At 37.1% G+C, this 22,382-nt stretch overlaps 1 protein-coding gene across 7 annotated transcripts in view; it reads right to left on the minus strand.

Moving 5' to 3' along the window:
- Positions 1-22,382, minus strand: part of ndrg4 (NDRG family member 4) — a 47,163-nt gene that overhangs the window by 8,836 nt on the left and 15,945 nt on the right. For 2 of the 7 annotated variants that reach the window (XM_077567445.1, XM_077567449.1), the window contains exons 2-13: positions 14,670-14,761; positions 13,809-13,967; positions 9,757-9,795; positions 5,422-5,527; positions 3,206-3,326; positions 2,982-3,044; positions 1,593-1,653; positions 1,417-1,503; positions 1,240-1,296; positions 1,052-1,155; positions 540-596; positions 294-345 (exon numbers count right to left, since the gene is read on the minus strand). In XM_077567445.1, the coding sequence (XP_077423571.1) occupies positions 294-345; positions 540-596; positions 1,052-1,155; positions 1,240-1,296; positions 1,417-1,503; positions 1,593-1,653; positions 2,982-3,044; positions 3,206-3,326; positions 5,422-5,527; positions 9,757-9,795; positions 13,809-13,967; positions 14,670-14,747 (984 nt within the window). In that variant the 5' untranslated portion in view covers positions 14,748-14,761. Of the gene's footprint in view, positions 1-293; positions 346-539; positions 597-1,051; positions 1,156-1,239; positions 1,297-1,416; positions 1,504-1,592; positions 1,654-2,981; positions 3,045-3,205; positions 3,327-5,421; positions 5,528-6,663; positions 6,885-9,756; positions 9,796-13,808; positions 13,968-14,669; positions 14,762-22,382 lie in introns of those variants that run through there. The other 5 variants (XM_077567452.1, XM_077567450.1, XM_077567447.1 and 2 more) reach the window with 4 other exon arrangements.

Consider the following 22,382-nt stretch of genomic DNA (forward strand, 5'->3'; position numbering starts at 1 on the left):
TTTTGTCAGATGAAGCATTTTGGTTTGATAGACAAAATCTTTTTTGTTATGTTTTTAATATCTGCATCCAGAGCTCAAACAGTGCTCATTGTCATTATACGCTATTTACTTTAATCATGTTATTCAAATATGTAAAGTAAACAATTACATTAGTTGTAGTTACTATTTCTTAGAAGATCTAAATGAGTCATGTCTGAGAATGGATGGAAGAGGAGACAATTGAACAATCATTTATTGATCTATTTTTTATATATCAGTTAGGTAATGTGGAAAGGAAACATAGATAGACTCACCACGCCTTCCTCAGCAGGGGCATTGTCTCCCACAACCAACATAACCGGACACCTAAAACAAACCCATCATTTATGGTAATCATTTTAGTGAACTAATGTGTATATTTACAGTTTTAATATAATTATTTCACAACAATCAACACTGAAAAAACGTGTTTTCTCTCCTTTAATGACTGAATTAAGAACTTCATAGGCTGAAACTTCAATCCGACGCTGTATCATGATATACAGGTGTGTTAGACTTACTTTAGGGTTTTGGCATTCAGCGCAGCCCCACTGCGGTTCATCTCCAAGTCCCTCCGACTAGAAATGACAAAATTCATTGACTATTATGCTGTTTGATTGGTTGTCTATATGAAAAGCACCTTTGGATAACTTTAGAGCAGTGGCTCTTAACCTTGTTGGAATTACTGAACCCACCAATTTTCATATGAGCATTTATCTAATCCTTCTTTATTGAAAAACTAAATATGATTAATTCCCCGACCACCCACCCCAAATTGTGGACATGTGCAGTGGCTGTACTGTTTTACTGTTTGTTTACTGTTTACATTCTCTGGGGTTCAAATGAACCCAAGTTAAGAACCACAGCTTTAAAGTTGATGCCATTATCATCTGAAGTTGAGTTTAGGGCTGAGAGAGCGAGGATTAAATTTAGCGTAACAGAATAAATATGAATAGGTTGCCTATGTAGATACTCAGTTTTCCAGGGCAATGTATCAATACATCACAAAATGATGACAAATGATTTATTCCACCTGTTGTACATGTTCCAGAAAAGCTGCAGGTTGAACTGGTTGATGGTGTTGTTGATCTGTTGCCGGTAGCTCTGTACCAGCTCTGTGTTGTTCATCAGCTCCTCCTGTGCACAAATAAAAGCCTACTTGATTTCTGGTTAATAGGCAAGGGCTGCTGCTGCTGCTGCTACAAGGACTCCTCAACATACCTGACTGAAGAGATGTGGCAGTACAGTATCTGGCAGGGCGCTCGTCAGTCCTGACAGCTAGAGTTTGGAAATAGATTTCATATGAAAAGACAGCAGAACTACCGTATGCTTTGAAATACTCCAAAACCATGTGTGTCACGGTTTTGAAATCAGTCACAGAAAACTTTCTTTCCAGACCTTTGTGGCAGCCCAGTCGATCCATCCTTTGCCATTGGGGTCAATGTTGAGCAGAACCAAACCCTCCACAAGGTCAGGGAAGATCAGCTAAAGATGGAAATATTTTGTTGTTGTTTCACAGGTTGGCCTTTCCTTTCAGGAAATACTGTGAATATAAATTTGTGAACTGGACTCACAGCAAACTTGGCCAGGATGTACGATCCAGCCCCAACTCCAATCCCAACGATACTCTTGAATCTAAGACAGTTCAATAAAAATGTCATATTTTGAGGGTGTTACTGCCTTTGCTGAATTTTGTTTTTTACCAATATATTGTGACAAGAATTAGCCCACTTGCAGCACAACTTGAATTTGAAGATTTTGCTGCTCCGGGTTCTTGTGTAATCAAGTTTAGGCTCGATCAATAAAATTGAAGCAAACTTTTTTTGTCAGGTTCCAGAATAACAATACTCTATTATTACTAAATAAAATCCAACAAAAATTTTCATTGATGGATTTTGCACAATTTGGAAGAATAGTCTTGCCCCAGCACTAATGTGGCAGAGAGATCATGAAATTGGAATGCAGGTCATCAGGAAGTCTTTATGCTGTTGTGCTCATGGGTTTACATACCTTGGCAGAATTTGTAAAATATTGGCACTACTAGAGACCAGCTCATTATTTTCTATATTACTAATGTTTTGTTAAAATGTGCGGTCAACCCAAACATTGTCTTTCTAATAAGATGTTGTATGTGCCCCCACTAGCGTAAACACAACATTTGGATTAATATTGTGTGTTTGTTATACAAATTAAGCAGCAATATCCAACTTTTGTTTTTTATCCATCATAGGGGGCGGCCATTTTGCCACTTGCTGTCAACTGAAAATGGCCTCACATTTCCTCAAGGCTCAGGCAAGGACCAATCACGGTTCACCTGTTTTCTGAGTTTGGTCATGTGACATTCGTAAGATGAACAATGATTGGTCGTTACCTGATCTCTGAGCAACTGCAATGTCATTTTCAGTTAACAAGAGGCGAAATGGCCGCCACCTGAGATGGATTCAAACAGGTTGCTGCTTAAGTCATATTCCACAAATCCAGGGTTTATCAGAATGTCTTGTTTAGACTAGTAGGGCTGCATAGAACATTTTATTGTAATTGCTGATTCCAACATTGGATACTTGTACTTGTACTCAAGTCTCTTACTAGCATGACTGAGTCTGTTTACATCTCCAAAATCTACATGAATCGATATCAATATTATACATTTAAATAAAAGATGCAATGATGATGTATTCAATATTTTCTTCATATCATTTGTGTTAAGTAAAACATTGAAGGAAAGACTATGCTTTGAATTCAATCAGGAGACTGGAGTGAATTCCAAATAATTAATCCTGACTTTGTGTATGTGTGAGACAGTGTAACTCAAAAGCATTCTAATTAATAGATTTCCTGCAGTGCATCACAGAAATACAGTATGTCATCTTTGCCAACAAAACAAGGACACAATGTCCCAGTAAACGACAAGGCTGACTGAATAAAATCATGGCGTGTATCAGCGAACTGTAAAATGCACCAACCCAAAATGCTGCACCACAGTGGACAGCATGCTCGCCAACTGGTCCATAGTGGGATACTGGTACCTGTGGAGGGAAAGGACATATATGTACTACATCCCTATGTCAAAGACCAAGCTGGAAAACTGTTGCATTGGTGACTCAGCTATCCAAATGGATTTTTTCCTTTATTAAATAAAGTAGGTCAAGTGCAATGATGACATTTGTACAAATCAGCTTTTGTGTACCCTTGTGGCAACTGTGACGCTCCAATCTGCTGCCCCGGAGCGTCGACATGGCAAACCACGAAGTGCTTGGTGATCTCTTGCATATCTTCGTTATTGAAGAAAGAATTGAAGCACAGCTTGTCTGCATGAGCGAGGAAAAGGAAAAAGCAGACGTGCAGTCTAATGAGACGAGAAATGTGATCCCATAGGATGTGTATCAAATGTTTCAATTCTGATTGTGAGATTTGGTTAACCACTTTTGGGTTAGTTATCTTAGTGGGCATCATGCTTATTAGTAGAAAGGTGGTTAAAAAATATTCAGTTCATGATTTTTATTTATTTTTTAATTTTTTACAGAAAGCAGCAGGCAACAAAAAAAAAAAGTCAACCACCGTAAAATCCTGTCAATTTAAAACCCTTTACATTTAACCTCCCAACACAATTGGATTTTAAACATTTATTTAGCCACAATTGGTATTTAACCTTTACGTGCAATACAATTTAGTTGAATTATTATTGAAATCTTTAAAAATATATATATATATAGTTTTTTACTGTACTTAAGTGCCATACTAGTGGATTAAAATAATGTTAAATAATACACATCTGACAAATAAAACTTACATTTTGATGAGCACTTTCAAATATAAAAATCTGAATATTTTCAGCCTATTGAAAGATACAAATTGTGAAACAATTCCATGTATGATAGATGTCAGCCTTGCATGTGCTGGCTTTGAGCGTGCATGCGTGTCAGACTCTGTGAAGCCATGCAGCAACATTGTATCTTCCTCAGGCTTGAAATGAGCAGCGTTAATTAAATGGTTTAATTAGCCTGACATCTGGGTTAAGGACAGAAAATAGATGAGGCTGCGACTTTGTTCTTTTTTTCTTCCAGGAACGTGTCAGTTTTTTCCATTCCATCAAGAACGCCAATGCTGCATAAGGACGTACTGTAAAAATATTTCTCCTGTTGTATCATCCATTGGCAGCTTACAGTCTGCACTTTCATTGACTCTATGACCTACTTTCTCCTTCAGCACTTTCTCCTTCTCTCACTTTGATTCTCTCTCTCTCTCTCTTACTCATCCTCCTCTTTCTCTGCAGTCCTGCCACCACGCAAAAACACATCTATGTATTAATTTAGCTGTTGTGGTCTGTGACCTCATTTCTAAATCAATTGAAATGTTCTCCTTTTTACGTTCACATCCTCTTTCATTTTTTTCTTTGTTCTCCTCTTTACTGAACAGACAATGTAATAATGACGATTAATATTAATTTATTTTCAAATTGCCTGATTGTTTACACAAATCATCTTAACTGTTCCACTTGCATATTTTTTGTTATCTTTACTGTATATTTTTTTTCTATGTACATTATACGTTCCCCTGGTTCATACGAGTAATTTGATATTTTATAAATTTTAGTTACTTTTTCTGTTAAGATTGCCAATACCTTCAGAAACAAACAACAAAAGGCAGATTATTTTAGAGTCGTGGTATGCGTCGCTTCCATTATCGCATGCTATTCTCAACCCCCCAAACCTCTCTCGATAAAGCATCTGCATTGCTGCTGGCTCCGCCCCACCTCCCTCCACAGGACATGAATGTTTTTCTGACCTACTTTTCATCACTGTTTTTCCTACTCACTCGTTCGTCTCCTCATTTTTTCAACATTTGTATTCTCGTCATTCCTACTATGGTGCCATTTATTTATTTATTTTGTCATATCTTTGCACCTGCTCAAATGTTAATTGTCTTTTTCACAGTTTTGAAATTTTACAGTGTGACAGCCAACTCTCAACTGACAAATTATGCTTTTAGTGAGAACAACAACATAATCAAATGCAAATCATTTGTTGGTAAGAAAATTTATGATTAATTTGTTACTTTCTTACATATGGAAATTAGCCTATGACTATGATCCGTGATAATGCACAGACCCTAATTCAAATTTTAGAAAAGTAAGAACACATATCACTGTAATGAGTTTCCACAGAAAAAAAACAAATGAATTTTTCCACCTTTAAAAATAGTTTGCTTTTGTGTTTCCAATTATCTTTATAGCTTTTCACACTTGTGCTACAAATTTCTCACTTTGACTGTGCTGTGTGCATGAGTGTGAATGAGAGCAGCTGCCAATGTAGCTAATTATCACGAGAAGCAAGTGCAGAAACACCCATATATATAAATGTATGAACTATCACATCTGTCACAGAAGAAATCCACATGACTCACGGTTAAGTCCCACATCATGATAGGTGAGGATAGCAGGCTTGTTCCCTTTGGGCGCCCCACGGATAACCACATGCAGCATCCCGTAAGGGGTCTCAACATCATGTTCCTGTGAAAGAAAACAAATATATCCGCTCATGCCGAACTCAAAGGCCTTCATTAGTGTTTTAACACATTCATGAAAGCCAGTAAATATATTATTAATTCTAAATGACACAGACGGTCGGTATGAGGCTTCATTCTCATAGTTTCTCCTGTATTTCGCACTCCACCAAAAAAAGAAAAGAAGAGGTGATTATGAATCTCTCCAACCACCTGTTGTTGATTGACGACTCAATGTAGCGTTTTGAATGCTGCGTGGCCGCAATTCCAATTCAACACGATACACATTATGGAGTTATTTACAGTGTGTAACATCCAAATGGCTCACTATGAATGATGGATGACAAACACTGCGCAATCACCTCTACCTTAGCCACAGATAGTATTGCAGTCATACAGCAAAGGACCTACAGTAATTCAATGAGATTAAGCGTTCTATTTGATGCAGTTACTGCATCAGACTTGTTAGAAGACAGATTTTAGTTTGCAAATGGTAAATAAATTAAGGTGACATGATGACCTTCAGATGTTGAGAAGGGAGAATCATCGCAATTGTCGCAGAAGAAAATCATTTTCTGCATTTATCTCTTGAAATGCTATATTTTTACACATTCTCAATGTGTAAAGCCAAAACAGCTCAATTAAGATCATATTTATAGAGACAGATTAACTAGTTTCATTTTATTCAGCATGCAGCAATCCAATTTTTGCACATTTACTTAACTTCAAGGTTAACAACATGTCGACCAAGAGGACTATTGCAGTGCACGTACGCCCACACGGAGTGACACATAGGCACATGTACACACATTTATTATCCGCAGAAGAAAAGAGCATCCGTGATGGCGCACTGAAGTGTGTCAGTGGGCCAAACGAACAGAATGGCCCATCGTTCTCTGTGACATTGCAGTTTCAGCTTTGCATGGAAACAAAGTGTAAAACAGCATCATACACAACAGCCTTTTTTGCATTCTGCAACTAACTCTTCTGTGTGCATTTTTTTAAACTTGTCTTGTCATCAAATACAAATTATTTACAATGACAAATTCCAGTCACAAGCAACTCACAAATAAAGCAAGTCATACTTTATCACATGCGTCATTCGCCGCAGCGTACATTATAACCTGAATCCAGTCCACTCACCCCGTCCCAGCATTCAGGCATGATTCCACACTAAATGTTCTCTCAGTGGCTAAAGAAAAGGAAGAAGATGCAGATGAGCAGCCAGGCCTCTCCTGTTATGTAGGACTAGGTTCTGGTCAGCACCCGCTGCGAAACGCAAATATGCTAGGAGATGGATGCTGCACAGTCCTGCAGTGTCTTTGTCTGCTTGAGACCTACCCGCACCCGCACATTTAAGCTGATGCCCTCCCCCTCAGTTTGCACTCGCCTCATGCTCGATAGGCAACAATACCACGGGGGTGGTGCAGGCTGGCGAGGATTGGTTCACAACCTCTCCATCACACAAATGGATATCATGTATTGGCAGTCTTTTGTGCATCCTCCCTCATCAGCACCACTGACACATATCAGCTTCAAGGCTATGTTGCTGGCGTTTGGTACAAGGTTGCTTCACATTGTCAATCTGTGGCTTGGTGGGGGAGGGGGGGGGGGGTAGAATGCATTCACATCCAGACAAATCGGCTGCAGCAGTTATTGATTGTCGCGGTTGTTACTTGAACAATCGGTGGGTCAAATAAGTCAGATAGGAAAAACGTATCAAAAGGGGTAGACAATGCAAATGTGTCATAAAATCTGCATCACTGGTTTTCACAACAAGTTAATCATCTCATCTAATAAAGTAATGATGATAGTTAGCACAAACAATCAGGTTGGCAGATGTAGAGAGGGGAGACATGAGGGAATTTGGTGTTCAATAGGATGATGCTGAAGAAGGGAAAAGAAGAGGTACTAACCACTTCAGTGTTGCCGCAGTTACTCTAAATAAGTAACTTAGTTACTTTACTGATTACTTGCTTTCAAAAGTAACTTAGTTGCTTTACTTAATACTAACATTATCAAAAGTAACTACGTTAGATTACAAGTTATTTTATATATTATATTTATAAGTTGTTTATTATTACAAATAAAAATGAAGACAAACATTTTTTTCAACATAATTATTTTAATTAAAAAAAAAAAGTATTTTGTGGATTTCACTTAACATAAACGGGCTACTTGTGTTTTGTTTGTTTTTTTAAATAAAGGAAGTCTTTCTAGACCATAGTCTTTTTTTACTTGACATATTTAATTATTAATGTCGTAATGGCAAAAATGAACATTTATAATGTACATTATATAAAAATAAAATGACTAAATTTGGGGGCCTTCTGCACTCAGACAATCTGGTATGACTTTCTTTTTAAGCTTGAATGCATATATGTAGGCTGTGATCCATGTTTTTATTTACATGACCCTAACCTATCTAGACAACACAGAGTGTACAATCCACCTTATTTCCGAGGGTTCTCATAGGTAAACGATTTGGCACCTGACTTCGGCTTTCAGGCTTACGGCCATATTTTGCTATTTGTTTCAACGGGTGTTGTGTCACGGAGCAGTCACCGTGTACGAACAAGCAAGAAGAAGTTGAATCTGTGACAAAAAAACAACAACAATGTTTTGAACTGCAACCCCAGGGAGGTAGAAGGAATGTTGTTGTGAAAAACGCCTACCCGGGATCAGGATCACAGAGGATTTTGGCTGAGAATCTTCATTTCTAAATCCCACATCCACCACTATGCTGCAGTCATTTGTTTTTGTAATGTGATGGTTAACAGAGGTGGGCATTTTGTCAGTACTGACGGACGCCCATTTTGTTGACGAATAACGAGGGGAAAAAAAGGGGGGGGGGGTGACAAACTAAGCACTGATGGAAGTGGGTTTTCGTCTGTCAGTGTGATCATCAGGTACTCTCAGTCCGTCAGTTTGGCTTAAAAAAATGACGGCCTGACAATGTCTTAACGGTCCCCAGGGTGCTCACAAATGATAGACCAGTAAAATGTTGTATATTGCCCACCTCTGATTGTTACCTGCATTAATGTTCACGATATACCCATATTTAAACCTCCAACTTCAACCACATTCTGTTTGACAAAATATTTAATTCCCCCTGCACCTCAAAATCTATCACAATCAATTAAAGTCCACCTCAGCAAATTAATAATATAAAATAAGTACCTACTCTATGATGTAGTGAAGGATGTGAGAAAATAAAAGGTCTACTTGCTTTGCTGTTCACTATTATTATTATTATTATTATTATTATTATTATTATTATTATTATTATTATTATTATTATTATTATTATTATTATTATTTTAAAATGGAACAGAAAACTGCACTATAGTACGTGTATCTATGAATCCCAGAACAAATACTTAAACATATTTCACTGTTCTCAGACATGAAGCAAATTTTAATGCAGTTTTTTTTCTTATGGCTAAAGTGCAATTTTTGTAAATATTGACTATTTTTTGCTAAACTCTTCATGCAAATAAGAAAACCTTTCACAAATTTGGCAAGACAACATAGTTCTGTCGCAAAAGCAAATAGGTCTTGCTTATTACCTCTTCAAACCTCATATTAGTATACACAAAATGCACCAACTACACACGATGGAAAGAGTGAAAAACACATCTGGCTTGTGCTTTCTCTGTACTCAAGGTAGGCTATGTCAGTTTGCGGTCATACTTAGTTCTGTAAACATACGGGGATTATAAGTTTTAAAATTTCAAGTATTTATTTTTTATTGAATATGTTTACTGTACTGTTGGTGTAAACACATCAACACAAACACAAAACATTGTTTTTTTTCTCCATTCTTTCTTCCTTAACAGGTGGTGCCACTGGCACAATAGGGTGAACTCAAAACACGTTTTGAATTCTAAACACATTCTATGGACACTATTGACATAATATAAGAACCTTTTAACTAGGGTTGAAAAGCCTTTTTTTGTGTCTCTTTAAAGTTGCAAAAAAAAATCAAGGGAATATAAACTTGTATTTCAATGAAATAATGTAAAAAAAAAGAAAAAGGAAAAGAAAAAAAGTGCATTAGAATGCATGTCAGCAATTTTAATTTCTACCTTGCTTTCTATTTTTCATCACTACGACCCATACTGAAACCCCCAAGGAAACCAGAAGGATTGAAATGACAAAATATATTTGATGTGACATTCAACAGATGGCAGAGCCACAAAAGATTAAGAGATCATGATAACAATAGCAGCATACCTTCCAATCGCCTACTGGCATCAGCTGTTCACAGTTCTCCTGCAGAGAGACAGACAAAGAGAAACACAAATTAATGGTGGAACGTGTTTTTTTTCTTCTTTCAACCTGAAACTCATTACACATTCAAAATGATTGTGACTCTTCGTAGGTCATCATAATCTGTGCATGATTATCTTGAACCACTTGATCACCTTTTTGTTAGAACTATTAATGGATGTTATGAAGACCAAAACATTCACTCTGGCTGCTGGTCAGTTTGCACCTCACAAAATATTGTTTGCATGAATGTGTCTGACTGTTTCATAAATGCTATGACATTTGCTTTGTAACATTTAGCAAATGAAGATGTGCTTGGATTTTAACATGAGGAGTAAAAATAACATTTAGTCATTTGGTAACAGTGCAGGGGGTGTCATTCACAGCCAAAATACAATTAAATGTTCAAAGGCACAGCCTAAGGGTAAGCTGGCTTCAAAATACAAGCAAAAAGCCAACATTTGAAAATCCCAAAAATACTGTATGAATGTGTAGGCTACCTAATAATTTAATGACAAATAGACTTAATAAGTAATCAGTAATTGCTTTCACAGTTGGTTATGGAGAAATCTGCTCCTGTCCCAATTCAAATATGCTGACAAATAACATATGTTTATCAGCAATATAATTTTTATTATTATTTTTTGTCATGTTAGGCACAAGTAGTTACGGTACACAATCTAGCCTCTGTTCTTCCAGCACAGGTATTGAATACCTATATTTTTTTCTCAGTGACCTCATAAAGCTTGCTGGAGCGAAGAAATTTAAGGAGCCTGATGAGGCACGAGCGATGTAGATAATGGGGTGGCTAGACGGATTGTAGAGTAGCGTTTGCACCAGCAGGTGGCACTCTTCTCTATGCTATTCGACCTCCAACGGTGGTGAGAGGATGCGTACTTCAGAGAAAGAAACTGTTTAATTTCCCACATCATTCTAGTTCATACCTCAAATTTTGTTTGTGCTTGCACATAAAGGACTACAGTCTGGCAGCTATTTGTTTTAATTTGTCATTTTGAAAAAGAGTGTTCAAGCAACACGTTTCTCAACATTTTTTGAGGCTGTAGGATGAAAGTTGTAGCTGCCTACTTGTCTGGACTCCATGGATGGCAACGGTGGGGAAATGACATTTTGTGGGTACTCGCAGCGACCTGTTGCTAATAATAATAACAACAAAATAATTATGAACTACATTTTGGGAACAGTGAACTTAGCTTAAGAATTTTAATTATGAACTATGAACTGAACTTGACTAAACTTCATTTTAATCACTGCTTCGGCATAAAGTGAGTCTCTCGATCATCTGGGAGAGGCTCAGAGTAGAGCTGCTGCTCCTCCACGTTGAGAGGAGCCAGATGAGGTGGCTCAGACATCGGTTAGCGTGCTTTCACAAAGCAGATTTGGTGAGAACTCTGAGTCAAGAAACCCTGAAATGTGGGAAACTCTGCGTCTTCCATTACAGAAAGGGAGGTAACTGAAACCAGAGAAAAAGCGGTAACTCTAGCCTGTTTCATAAAAAGAGGTAATTTAAGCTGTCGGTCAGTTACCATAGTAACAGTGTCCATGAACCTAACCTGGTCGGTTGCAGGTTTTCCACAATGAACCTCGAGGTTTTCTCTGTCTCCGCCTCCTTTCAGCCACATGCACGACATTTCATTTCCTCACTCATAAAGTCCGCTGTGGCGAGTTTTTGCGTAAATACGCTTATACAGTAGTCTATAGCGTAAAGTCCACTTTTGTCACGAACATGTCATGTTCTTTTGACAATGACCCTATTGATGAAGGTGCCGCATTGCGCAGGGAATTAAATATTCATCGTGAGATTATTAGACGGCGCATAGATATGCTGGCATTTATCTTTTTGAACGGTACCATTTCACATCACAGTCCATCATCTACATACACAACTTAATCCGTCCTTACATTTGCAACATTACCAACCGTAGTCATGCGCTCACATCACAGCATATATTGTGTGTTGCGCTCCGTTTAAATAATGTTTTTATATTTCATCTTAATTCGAGTGTGCTTCTCCCCCGCAGGTTTGCACCTAAATGAAATGAATTAATGACCATTCAACAGGCTTCCCCTGTAATATTATTGTGCTTCCAAAGGACTACATTTAAATGTACCCATTGACCCGATTCCCGAGCACCAACGTTCTCTCACGCCGCCTTCCTATGGGAAGCCACTTTGGTGTTGCACTTTTTTTCTAAAGACATGTTCACTTTCGCCTTATGATCGCATTTCCAGTTGAGAGGGGTAAAAAACGCGGAAGCGCTCTGCGCTCCCCATTTCCATGGTGACTCCACAAATCGGGGCTCCATTGATGTGGTCTTGTTAGCGTAGCGGTAACGCCAGGTGAAACTACTCTGCTTTGATATAATTACCTCAAATCAGCTGTCCTAAAACCGAAAACGCAGAGTTTCCTCTTCCAGTGTATGTCAACTCGCTGTTTAGGGTGAGTCTCGGTGTTTGTTGAACATGCTTTGTGAAATGGACCTCTGGACACTTTGCGGGCATGTCCCAATGGAGAGACGATGTCTCCCAATTGTGTTGTGAATGTGAACACCTCAGATTCATCCTCAAAGAGTTGGCAGAAGTGGCTGGATTTTGGACTGTAGGATACCTTTATCTCCAAACTTGTGTTTGCTAGGTGACCTAACAACAACTGATTTACCACATAAACAATTTCAATCTACACTTGTAGCCCTTACTATCGCAAAAAAACCAATTCTTGTTAACTGGAAAAATAAACAAACTCTGAATATCGACCAATGGTCTAACCTCCTCATAAATCACATTTTAAAGGAAAAAATATCTGCCTCAAATGAAAACCAAATATCAAAATTTATAGAAACATGGTCTACGTATATAGAATTTGTTAACCTAATTCTGGTTACTTAATTCTGCCTGTTAGCGAGAGCCACCACATTGTGATAACTTACATTGATGTTTCTGCATTTGGCAATTTATTATTATATTATATTATTAGTATGGGATTTTTTTTAATAGGTTTTAGGTGAACTGATGAATACACACACGCTCGCACGCACGCACGCACACACACACGCACATACACATACTCACCCACATACAAAAAAAATAATATATATATATATATATATATATATATATATATATATATATATATATATATATATATATATATATATATATATATATATAAATTAATAAAAAAGGAGAGCAATGATGACATGCCAAATCGAATGAACAATACTGAGCTCTCCTTAGAAAAAAAAAAATTAAAAAAGAGAAGTGGCTGGGGGAGAGGCAAGTTGGAAGAAGTGGCCGGGGGAGGTGCACGTCTGGCCTTTCCTGCTAAAGCTGCTGCCCCCGTGACCCAACCCCAATGAATGGGAGAAGATGGATGGATGGATGGATGGATGGATGGATGGATGGATGGATGGATGGAATTCAAGCTTGTCGTCCAACCCCAAAATTACAATTTGCTTATTTAAAGTCTGTGTTCTCGGCAAGTTGAGTTTGGGTCACTTTTCCATTATAATGTGTATGTTAGGACTTACAGTTATACCATGAATGTAGTTCAGGCCTTTTTGTTTTTGAAATCATTCTGTTGCACCATAAAAAAGGCATTAGACTAATTCTGTAATTTAATTCATGGTAAATTTAATAAAACTTTTGTCAGCTTCAACAAGTTATTTTAGTGACCATCGTTGTTTTTATCATTCCTTAACAGGAGGCTAGTATTAAAAATACAATAAATTGCAATACAACCTTTTTTTAATTAATTATTTCTTCATTCCTAACTACTAAAGTAAAATGTTACTACTGCTAATTGTACCCTTTAAATTTCAGTTGAAATGTTTTACTTTTTTTTATTTGTAACAAGAAAACATTGTCTTCCCAGGACTTGGTATAAATCACATGCACCAAACATGTTTGGATGTAAGAGAAGTGATCTCCTCTCTGTGTTGTGTATTTTTTTTTCGGAAGTCAATATCTTGCATTGTATTTTGTGTTGTTGTGGTTGTTACCGGAAGGGTTCCGGTGGTCCGACGGCGGGTCTGGCGAAGCCAATGTCGTGCGATGACATGCCAACGATGAGTGGGGCGACTGTGTGGAGGGGGGTTGTTGAAGGGCTTCGGGCTCGCAGGACACGGCTGCCCTCCTGATGCCTCCTCTCCTTTTTCCTGCTGTGTTGAGAAACAAGAAAATACAAAACATCCAATTTTGTGTTACATACAATTGTACGTCATAAAACTGTAGCGATTGATGAGTGACATGAAAGATGAGTTAGTGAGTCTGTGGGAGGAAAATATTAGACTGGTCCTTCAAAAAGGTACGTGTCAACTTTATTCGTGTCAGCTTCTAACAATGAAATGGGTCAGGCACTCACAACACACTGAATCAATCAGGCTGTCAATGACCTACTGTATGAACAGGAAGTCATAATGTTTGAGTCGCCCCAACTTTACAAGATGAGCCGATTATTGGCTGATTGTGTCATTCTGGTTGATGAGTGGCATACAGTATAATTAGGATTGTTCTATTCGTTGGCTTGACAGAATTATCACAAGTTATTTCAATACTATTCTGCAGTTAGGATGTATTTTTTGTCATTTTCTAGCGTTGTTATACTGTTGTCTTTTATGATAAAATATTCTAAACTGTGAGGGAAATTATGTCTTTAGTAAAGTCACATGTAAAGTTCGGTTAGCTCAGACTGCATAAATTCATATATATGCTAAATAAATTTCAAGTAAAGTACTATAAGTAGGAATTAGAAATATAGTACTATTGAAAATAAATGATAAATAGCCTAAAGTTTAGGGCCGAAAACATATAGCTACAGAAATAAAAGAGTAATAATAGTGTTTTCAAGCAAGATTACTGACCATGTCTGAATCTGTTCCTCTCTGCTCTGGCAGCAAGGGCTTTTCCTCAGGGAACTGCTGTTCCTTCATCCCCGCCATCCCTAGGCAGTAACCTGAAATCATTACACATGTGACACACATTCACACACACACACACACACACTCAGTCATCACTCTATTTTGCCCACAAACATTATTTCAAGGCAGTTTGGATTTTTGGCTAGGGCAGATGATTTTCTCTAGGCCTATTAATACAAAAAAATACAAGCATTGAAATGATCAAACATAGTTTCTGGGGGAAAAAATGCAAATAGAAGTGACTTCATTAATTTAATGCTATACACAGTGTAACACGTGATTGGTTTCGGCCGAGTACAGTCATGGATGGGTGCTACTGGATAGCCAAGCAGGAAGCAAAAATAAGATAAATGTCCACATGTACTTGCTTTTAATTATTATTATTATTATTATTATTATTATTATTATTTAATTGTGATTTCATTCTTATTTTTTATTATTAAATTATTTAATTGTTATAATAACTGTTTAATTATTAGCTGACAGAAAGAAAAAAAGATGTTATTGCCGCTATCGTGCGTTACAATTAGTGCTGTCAAAGTTAAAGCAGTAACTAATTAATTAATCACAAAAAATCTTGCATTAATCATTTATTAATGCAGATTAATCTCACTATTAATTTTGACCGCAGATGATCTTTTAGCTGACAGCGGATGGTTACGTTAAAGGTAGCACAGGTTGTGTTAGAGCAATAAACATAACTACATGCATTAAAGTAAAGCATTTAATAAATGTTTTAGGGTGTAGGACAAAGATGTATAAATTTACAGTAGCTAATCAATATAATTACACATTATAAAAAAGTGAGGAATTAAATAAATGTTTAATAAAAAGAGAAAATTAAATACAATGTTAAGATTTGCTCTTGGCCACATCTATTCCACTAAAATAATTGTTGACTTTGATTGCTCACTGACCCGAGATTATGTTGTAGTCTGAGGCCCGTGGAAGTGCAGTCCAGTGTCCTCACAATAACAAAGCCTCTGAGGCTAATTAGATTGTCTTGTGTTTGAGGGCACAGACAAAACACACACACTGTCATCAGTGAATACACACTTCCATATAAATTCACTGAGTGGGTTCAGATTACAATGACACTGCTAAAGGGACGGGCAACCAACTCAAGAACAAAGAAGAGCAGAATTCAAACAAGACTGGCCCAAGGCTTAGTTTGTTCTTTCACAGTAGGCTTGGAAGGTTGTCTAAACTTAACACAGTATGTGTGGAGATCCTATTATATGAAGGAGCGTTAACTGTCTGCTTTCCATCATTACTATAACTACTGGGCAACACCTTGTGAACTATTAGAGACAGTGCTCTGACATACTTGTAACATTTTAAATCAACTTTGAATTGGAAAAGATTCATTCATTTCAGCAATTAAGAGAAAGCCAAAAATGTCATACATAAACGTATTAAACAAACTTTTTTGAGTAATTGTATCCTGAGCGAACCTCTTCTCATTGCAAGCGGGGGAGCAATCGCCAGTAGAGAAAGATCAAACGTTGGTTGGAAGGAATAATCCTGATTACACGTTTCAAAAAAAAACAGCAGCAGCAGCAGCAGCAGGGTGCACAGTGGTGCTATTACAGTTCACTATACCCTGTGGTCCCTTCAGCTTCTCAGCCAAATCACTATCAAAACTATTAAACACACAAGCACACACATTAGCTGTTTGATAAAGCTGATGACACTAAACAATAATGCAATCACATATAGAAACAAAGGTTTTAGACATGAGGCAGCTCTTCCTGTGAAGGAGGGGCTGGCACTGATTATATCCCATTATCTCATGAGAAAGGGTGTCCTGACTTCCTGATCCCATGGGAGACGGACGTATGGTTTCTACTCGACCATAGTTTTTGTATTTCCTGTTTGTTTTATTAAATAATCGAAGACAAGCTTAGTGATTTAGAATTTCATTTAGACACAATATCACCTAGAAGCATGGCAAGGAATTCCATGGTGGATACTTTTTCCCTGACAGGGGCCTCTCCCCTGGGCACCTCGTCTCAGAATTCTTAACAAGATAAAGCGACCAGAATTGCAATGAAAGAGTAAATGATCAGTTCAAAATAATGTGACACATCGATAATGTGGCATAAAGTAACATTCTCAGGTCATTATTGCTGCTGCTGTTGTGTCCTCACATGCATGTTAGATTATTAGTTCAGAGTGTCTGGAAATATGTTAGATTTTTACAAATGTAAATGATCACAAAATAATGCAACAATTGAAAAAAACTCTTGAAAGGTACAGTGTGTCTTTTTTAGTGTCATCTAGTGGTGAACTAATAGAATGTAACAATTATGAAGCAGTGCCTCAGAAAGACCACACTTTGCAAGCCTATCTTCAATTATGAGTGAGCGAGTGAGCAAGCAACCTGGCAAGCAGGAGCTAGCGTGAGCGCGGATCAAGGGTGGACAGCAAGAACTCAGTGGAGCGCCTAATAAAAGCAGCTAGCAGGAGAAGCTAGCAAAAACTATGGAGGCGGAAATACGATACTTTGCGATGACCACCTGCAAGCCCCAGCTGTGGAAGGTAAATTGCGGTCCAACTGATGTGTTCGACTTGAGATGCAGCTCCCACTAGAGGCTAACCACATTCGCAAAGTTTTCCTCCTTTGGAAATCTGTAGCAGAACTATGGTGGCGATCCATGTCAGCCTCCTGTTGGGTGCACAGGGGTCTATGTAATACAATTAGAGATTACTAGACCCACAATTTATTTTTTTAAATGAACAGTAGCTTTGATGATTTGATAAGAACATTTTTTTTGTGCATATTGTTAAAATGAAGGAATTATATATATTATTTTGACACTTCAAAATACATGCACTTCGGCTGTATTCTATTATTTGGTGACATCTAGGGGTCAACTATTACACACTGTACTCACAGAAATGTTAATCTTGTTCAATCACACCACCTTTCGGGTATGTTTAAGATAACTCTTCTGAATTTAGATGAATTATATTTAGCGTAAGAATTAATATTTTGTACTTTTAAAATATGCAAAAGATTTCTGGAATGCTGTGTACTTTCCGTTGTAAGAATTGGCACTGACACCGTAGGGTAACACACTTCATCAGCTGCTGGGAGTTACTAGAAGTGACATCTGGGCTTTGTTGCTTTAGCGCCTGTGATAAAAACGCACATTGTGCTGGAGGGGTTCCAAAGAAAGAATAGAGGACAAATGATGCTGTGGAGTAAGAAGACCAGTATACAAAGACTTAACATGCGCTAAGTCAAGAAACAACAATGGCTCAACTGAATAATTTAACTCATGGAGTTGAATTGTGTAACTTTACAGTAGGTCACGGCCAACATGGGTGAAGCTGTGTCCCCTGTTACCCTTTTAGCATTGGGCTATTTTCAGATGACCTATTACATCATTAGATATGTAAACAATCTATCTAGCTGATGGAAAACAAACTGTTAAGACAAACAGTGACTTAACTTCCCGTGTACTTTGATTTAAAATGAAATGCATGGGATGCTTTTCAGTAAGGGGTGTTTGCAATTTTGAAAACAAATAAATGTTTGCTATAATTGGTAAAACTGTCACTTTGACCTAACAATATTTCAAGGGAAAATGATCTGTGAAAAAATAAATTTAAAAAAAGGCTATCTAGGGCCCAATCTTGTACATTAAAAAAGGATTTTTAAGAAACACTGCCTGCATGAGAAACAACAACCAATCATAGATGGTCACCAACAGCCCCCGCAGCCTGTTACTTTTGACTACAGGAGCTTTGTTAGAACTATAAATAAATGAAAACATGACCATTAGGGGTGTGCTAAAAAATTGATTCTCATAAGAATTGCGGTTCTCATTTAGTACGATTCAGAATCGATTTTAAATGTCCCAAAATCAATTTTATTTAAATTATGTTATACTTTCTTCCCTTTGTGTGTGCCTTTATTGGGAGCGCTGTTCATGTTGTAACCGATTTGGCCACTTAGGGGCAGTGTGATTCCACGCGGTCTGATACACTGCTAAGTTGTAGCCACATTAGAGAGTAGAAGGAAAAAGTCACGATCAAGTTATTCCAATAAAAGTTGTTTTTTTGCAGCGTGTAGCCGTTCTTTTGAGTGATAAAAGTGCCGCGAATAGAGCACTAATTAGCATTAGCGAGTCAAACTGGAGTAGATCATTACGATTCCTTCAACATCTATAAATTGAAGCAAAAATCATTGAAAGATCTGTGCTTTTTGCTGGACATAAAAACTTCTTTAACCATACAAGAAAAAAAAGTTTGCTTTAAATTTGAAACAACCTACTTAAAATAATTTTTCATTAATTAGGATTATAGGAACACACATTATCAAACCTGCCTGAGATTATAAACAACGATTATAAATAACAATTTACCAAGAAAAAAAAAATCTCACAAGCTCATTACAAGTTATGTTCAATTGTCAACTCTTGAGTAGTCACATTTACCTTTACCACTCGTAACTAGTACTTTTGATACATAAAATTTCCAAATAAACAATGACAGACAATTTTAAACCGAAACTTTTTTATTTCTATCCATACATATACAGGGTTTTTCCTGGTTCAAAATGAGGCAGAGGTGGTATCATCCTGACTATGATGGATTACCAATCTTATTTTAAGGTATCAGTATTCGCGGCGGTGACCGATACCATTATCGGCCGCCCTCCCGCAGCCATTAGAAACTAGAAATGAGAAATTATATTAATACAAAGTTCTATTTTTGCCATTTTTTAACTACAATCATTATTCATCATGCATTATTCATAAATTCATCTACCAGTACATATTAAATTGTAAATATAGTTCAACGTTGGTGTAAAAAATTATTATATTTATTGTATATAATGTGTTTTTATGACTTTGGCGATGGCTGGAGCGCGCCACCTCTGCCTCATAACCAGGAAATGGGCGTGTGCAACGGTTGCTCCATGATCCATTTCTTCTTCGACACAATAAAGTTAAAAAAAAAAAACGAAAGATGTTTCTTCTTCGGTTGTTGCTTCGGGTCTTTCCGGTGCACTGCTGTTGATATAGCGTCTCCATAATGGCGCAACTGCAGTTAAAATGCGTTCCTGCCAAGCTCAAATGGGTGATATCAGAAATAGCAAATTGGGTGGAGGTGGCCGCCTCCAAATTTTGTACACAGGAAAAACCCCGATATACTTACAGAAATTGCATCTCAATAGGCATCTGTGAGTCATCGTAAGATACTGGTATCAGCAGCCTCCACGAGTACCGGCACCTTAAAATAAGGCTGGTATTGGCACAGATACTGATACCAGGTATTGGTACTTGCTCATCCCTATTTACTACAATCAACCTGAAACGTCTTTAAAGTTGCAATTTTCACTGTTGAATGATGAAAGATCAAGCAGCCTGGGCTGTTTTTTCCTTCCAAGTCCATATCCTAGAAATGAATAATAATAATAAAATATACAGCACTTCATTACTAAAGTAATACAGAGTAACGATTTACTTGTAAAAAATTTGAATATTTGTCTCTTCTTCTTTTTTTTAATTGTCTTTGTCCGACTTCCTCACCAAAGCCATCAGCCGCTTGCTGGCCTTTAAAGCAGCCTCGTGACAGTGAATGGCACGTGACATTTTCATTTGACCTATGGGAAAGCATGGCAACAAATCGCTTGGAAAATGTGTGACGTGACCAGGAAAATCCAATCCAACCAATTCAGTAGATCTGTGTCATTGTGCTTGCTACCATAAAAAACAAAATAAAATAAAAAACTGTGGGGTGCATTTTACACGTTAACAATTAAACAAGAAAAACTGTATCATATAATTACTTTATTATACTAGTTTGCAGCTTTATATTGCCAGTTGCATCCATATAGTCATGTAAGAAGGTATTTTCCCTGAACAATGAAGGTCCTGTATTTTATCGTGACTCCACCAACTGTTGAAACAAAGTGATCAATGGGTGAGATGATAGTTGCATTATTGCTTTTTCTGCTGAGCACATTTGCAAATACATTTCATCAGTTGAGAAAAAACAAGCTTGCACCGATTTACCAACAACCAAACTGTCCTTGCCTTCCTTTTCTCTCCTTGCTTCTGGCTTGTAATTCTACGCAGAGTGTTGCTATGACAACCCAGCATGATTCTTTTAGGTCAGGCTCACTTCACTGCTTTTTGCTTTATTTTCTTACTATCACACAAAAACACTCTCATATCTCCTCTTTTCTCCATACGAACCTTGAACTTGGGAAATAGAAAAAAAATACATGAAGCTACTAGGTTGGTTGGGTAGCGAGGTTATTCTAGGACGGCGATGTTCCTCTTGGACAGGAACTGTCAGATGCTCAGGGTGTTGTCATAGTGAAGCAATGAGCTGTTGCGCCTCAACGCTCGTCTCTTTTCGCAAATGAAGCCAACATTGCCTCATCTCTTTGTGGACATGCCGGTTGATCGTTTGTCCCAGCCCGATGGGGGGAAATTCATAGTTTGTAGTTTGGATTGAAAAATATCTTTTGTGACACTAGCCTTGAGATTTTCTGACACACCTTGTACGTGTACGAATGAAAAAGCAGAGATGACAACTTAGAACGGCAATATTGCTCTAACATTCTCAGTTCTCAGTCGTCTTCCTTTCATTTAGCAAGTCCTTGCCAATTTAAACATCCCATTTGTATCATAATAACCTTTTCATGCTTTCCCTTGTCACTGCTTGCGCCTCCTCCTGCTTCTCAGGTTAACATACTGTTGGGTCATGAGAGCTAACTTACTGTATAAATTCCACTCTAGCCTAAACTCAGACATATTAACCTTCAAAATGACCCATTGGGTTCTTTAACATTGCACCTACACATGGATAAAAAAAGAAAAAAAAGAAGCTAACATTCACTCCTTAAAATATACAGTCTGCTCATGTATGTAGGCCTACTCGCATTTTATTTTTTATTTTTTATTTTATTTTGTTTATTTATTTATTTATTTATTTATTTATTTATTTATTTATTTTTCAGGAAAGCTCAGTATTGTTCATTCGATTTGACATCATCATTGCTCTCCTTTTTTTTTTAAATTAAAAAAAAAAAAATAATAATAATAAAAAATATATATATATATATATATATATATATATATATATATATATATATATTTTGTATGCGGGTGAGTATGGGAATGTGCGTGTGTGTGTGCGTGCGTGCGTGTATTCATCAGTTCACCTAAAACATATTAAAAAAAATCCCATACTAATAATATAATATAATAATAAATTGCCAAATGCAGAAACATCAATGTAAGTTATCACGATGTGGTGGCTCTCGCTAACAGACAGAATTAAGTAACCAGAATTAGGTTAAAAAATTCTATATACGTAGACCATGTTTCTATAAATTTTGATATTTGGTTTTTATTTGAGGCAGATATTTTTTCCATTAAAATGTGATTTATGAGGAGGTTAGACCATTGGTCGATATTCAGAGTTTGTTTATTTTTCCAGTTAACAAGAATTGTTTTTTTTGCGATAGTAAGGGCTACAAGTGTAGATTGAAATTGTTTATGTGGTAAGTCAGTTGTTGTTAGGTCACCTAGCAAACACAAGTTTGGAGATAAAGGTATCCTACTGTCCAAAATAGCGGAAAGTCTACTCGCATTTTACTAGCACAGCACGTTGATTCTCAGTGAAGAAGAG

The sequence above is a fragment of the Vanacampus margaritifer genome, chromosome 6 (assembly GCF_051991255.1).
Source record: "Vanacampus margaritifer isolate UIUO_Vmar chromosome 6, RoL_Vmar_1.0, whole genome shotgun sequence".
NCBI classification, from domain to species: domain Eukaryota; kingdom Metazoa; phylum Chordata; class Actinopteri; order Syngnathiformes; family Syngnathidae; genus Vanacampus; species Vanacampus margaritifer.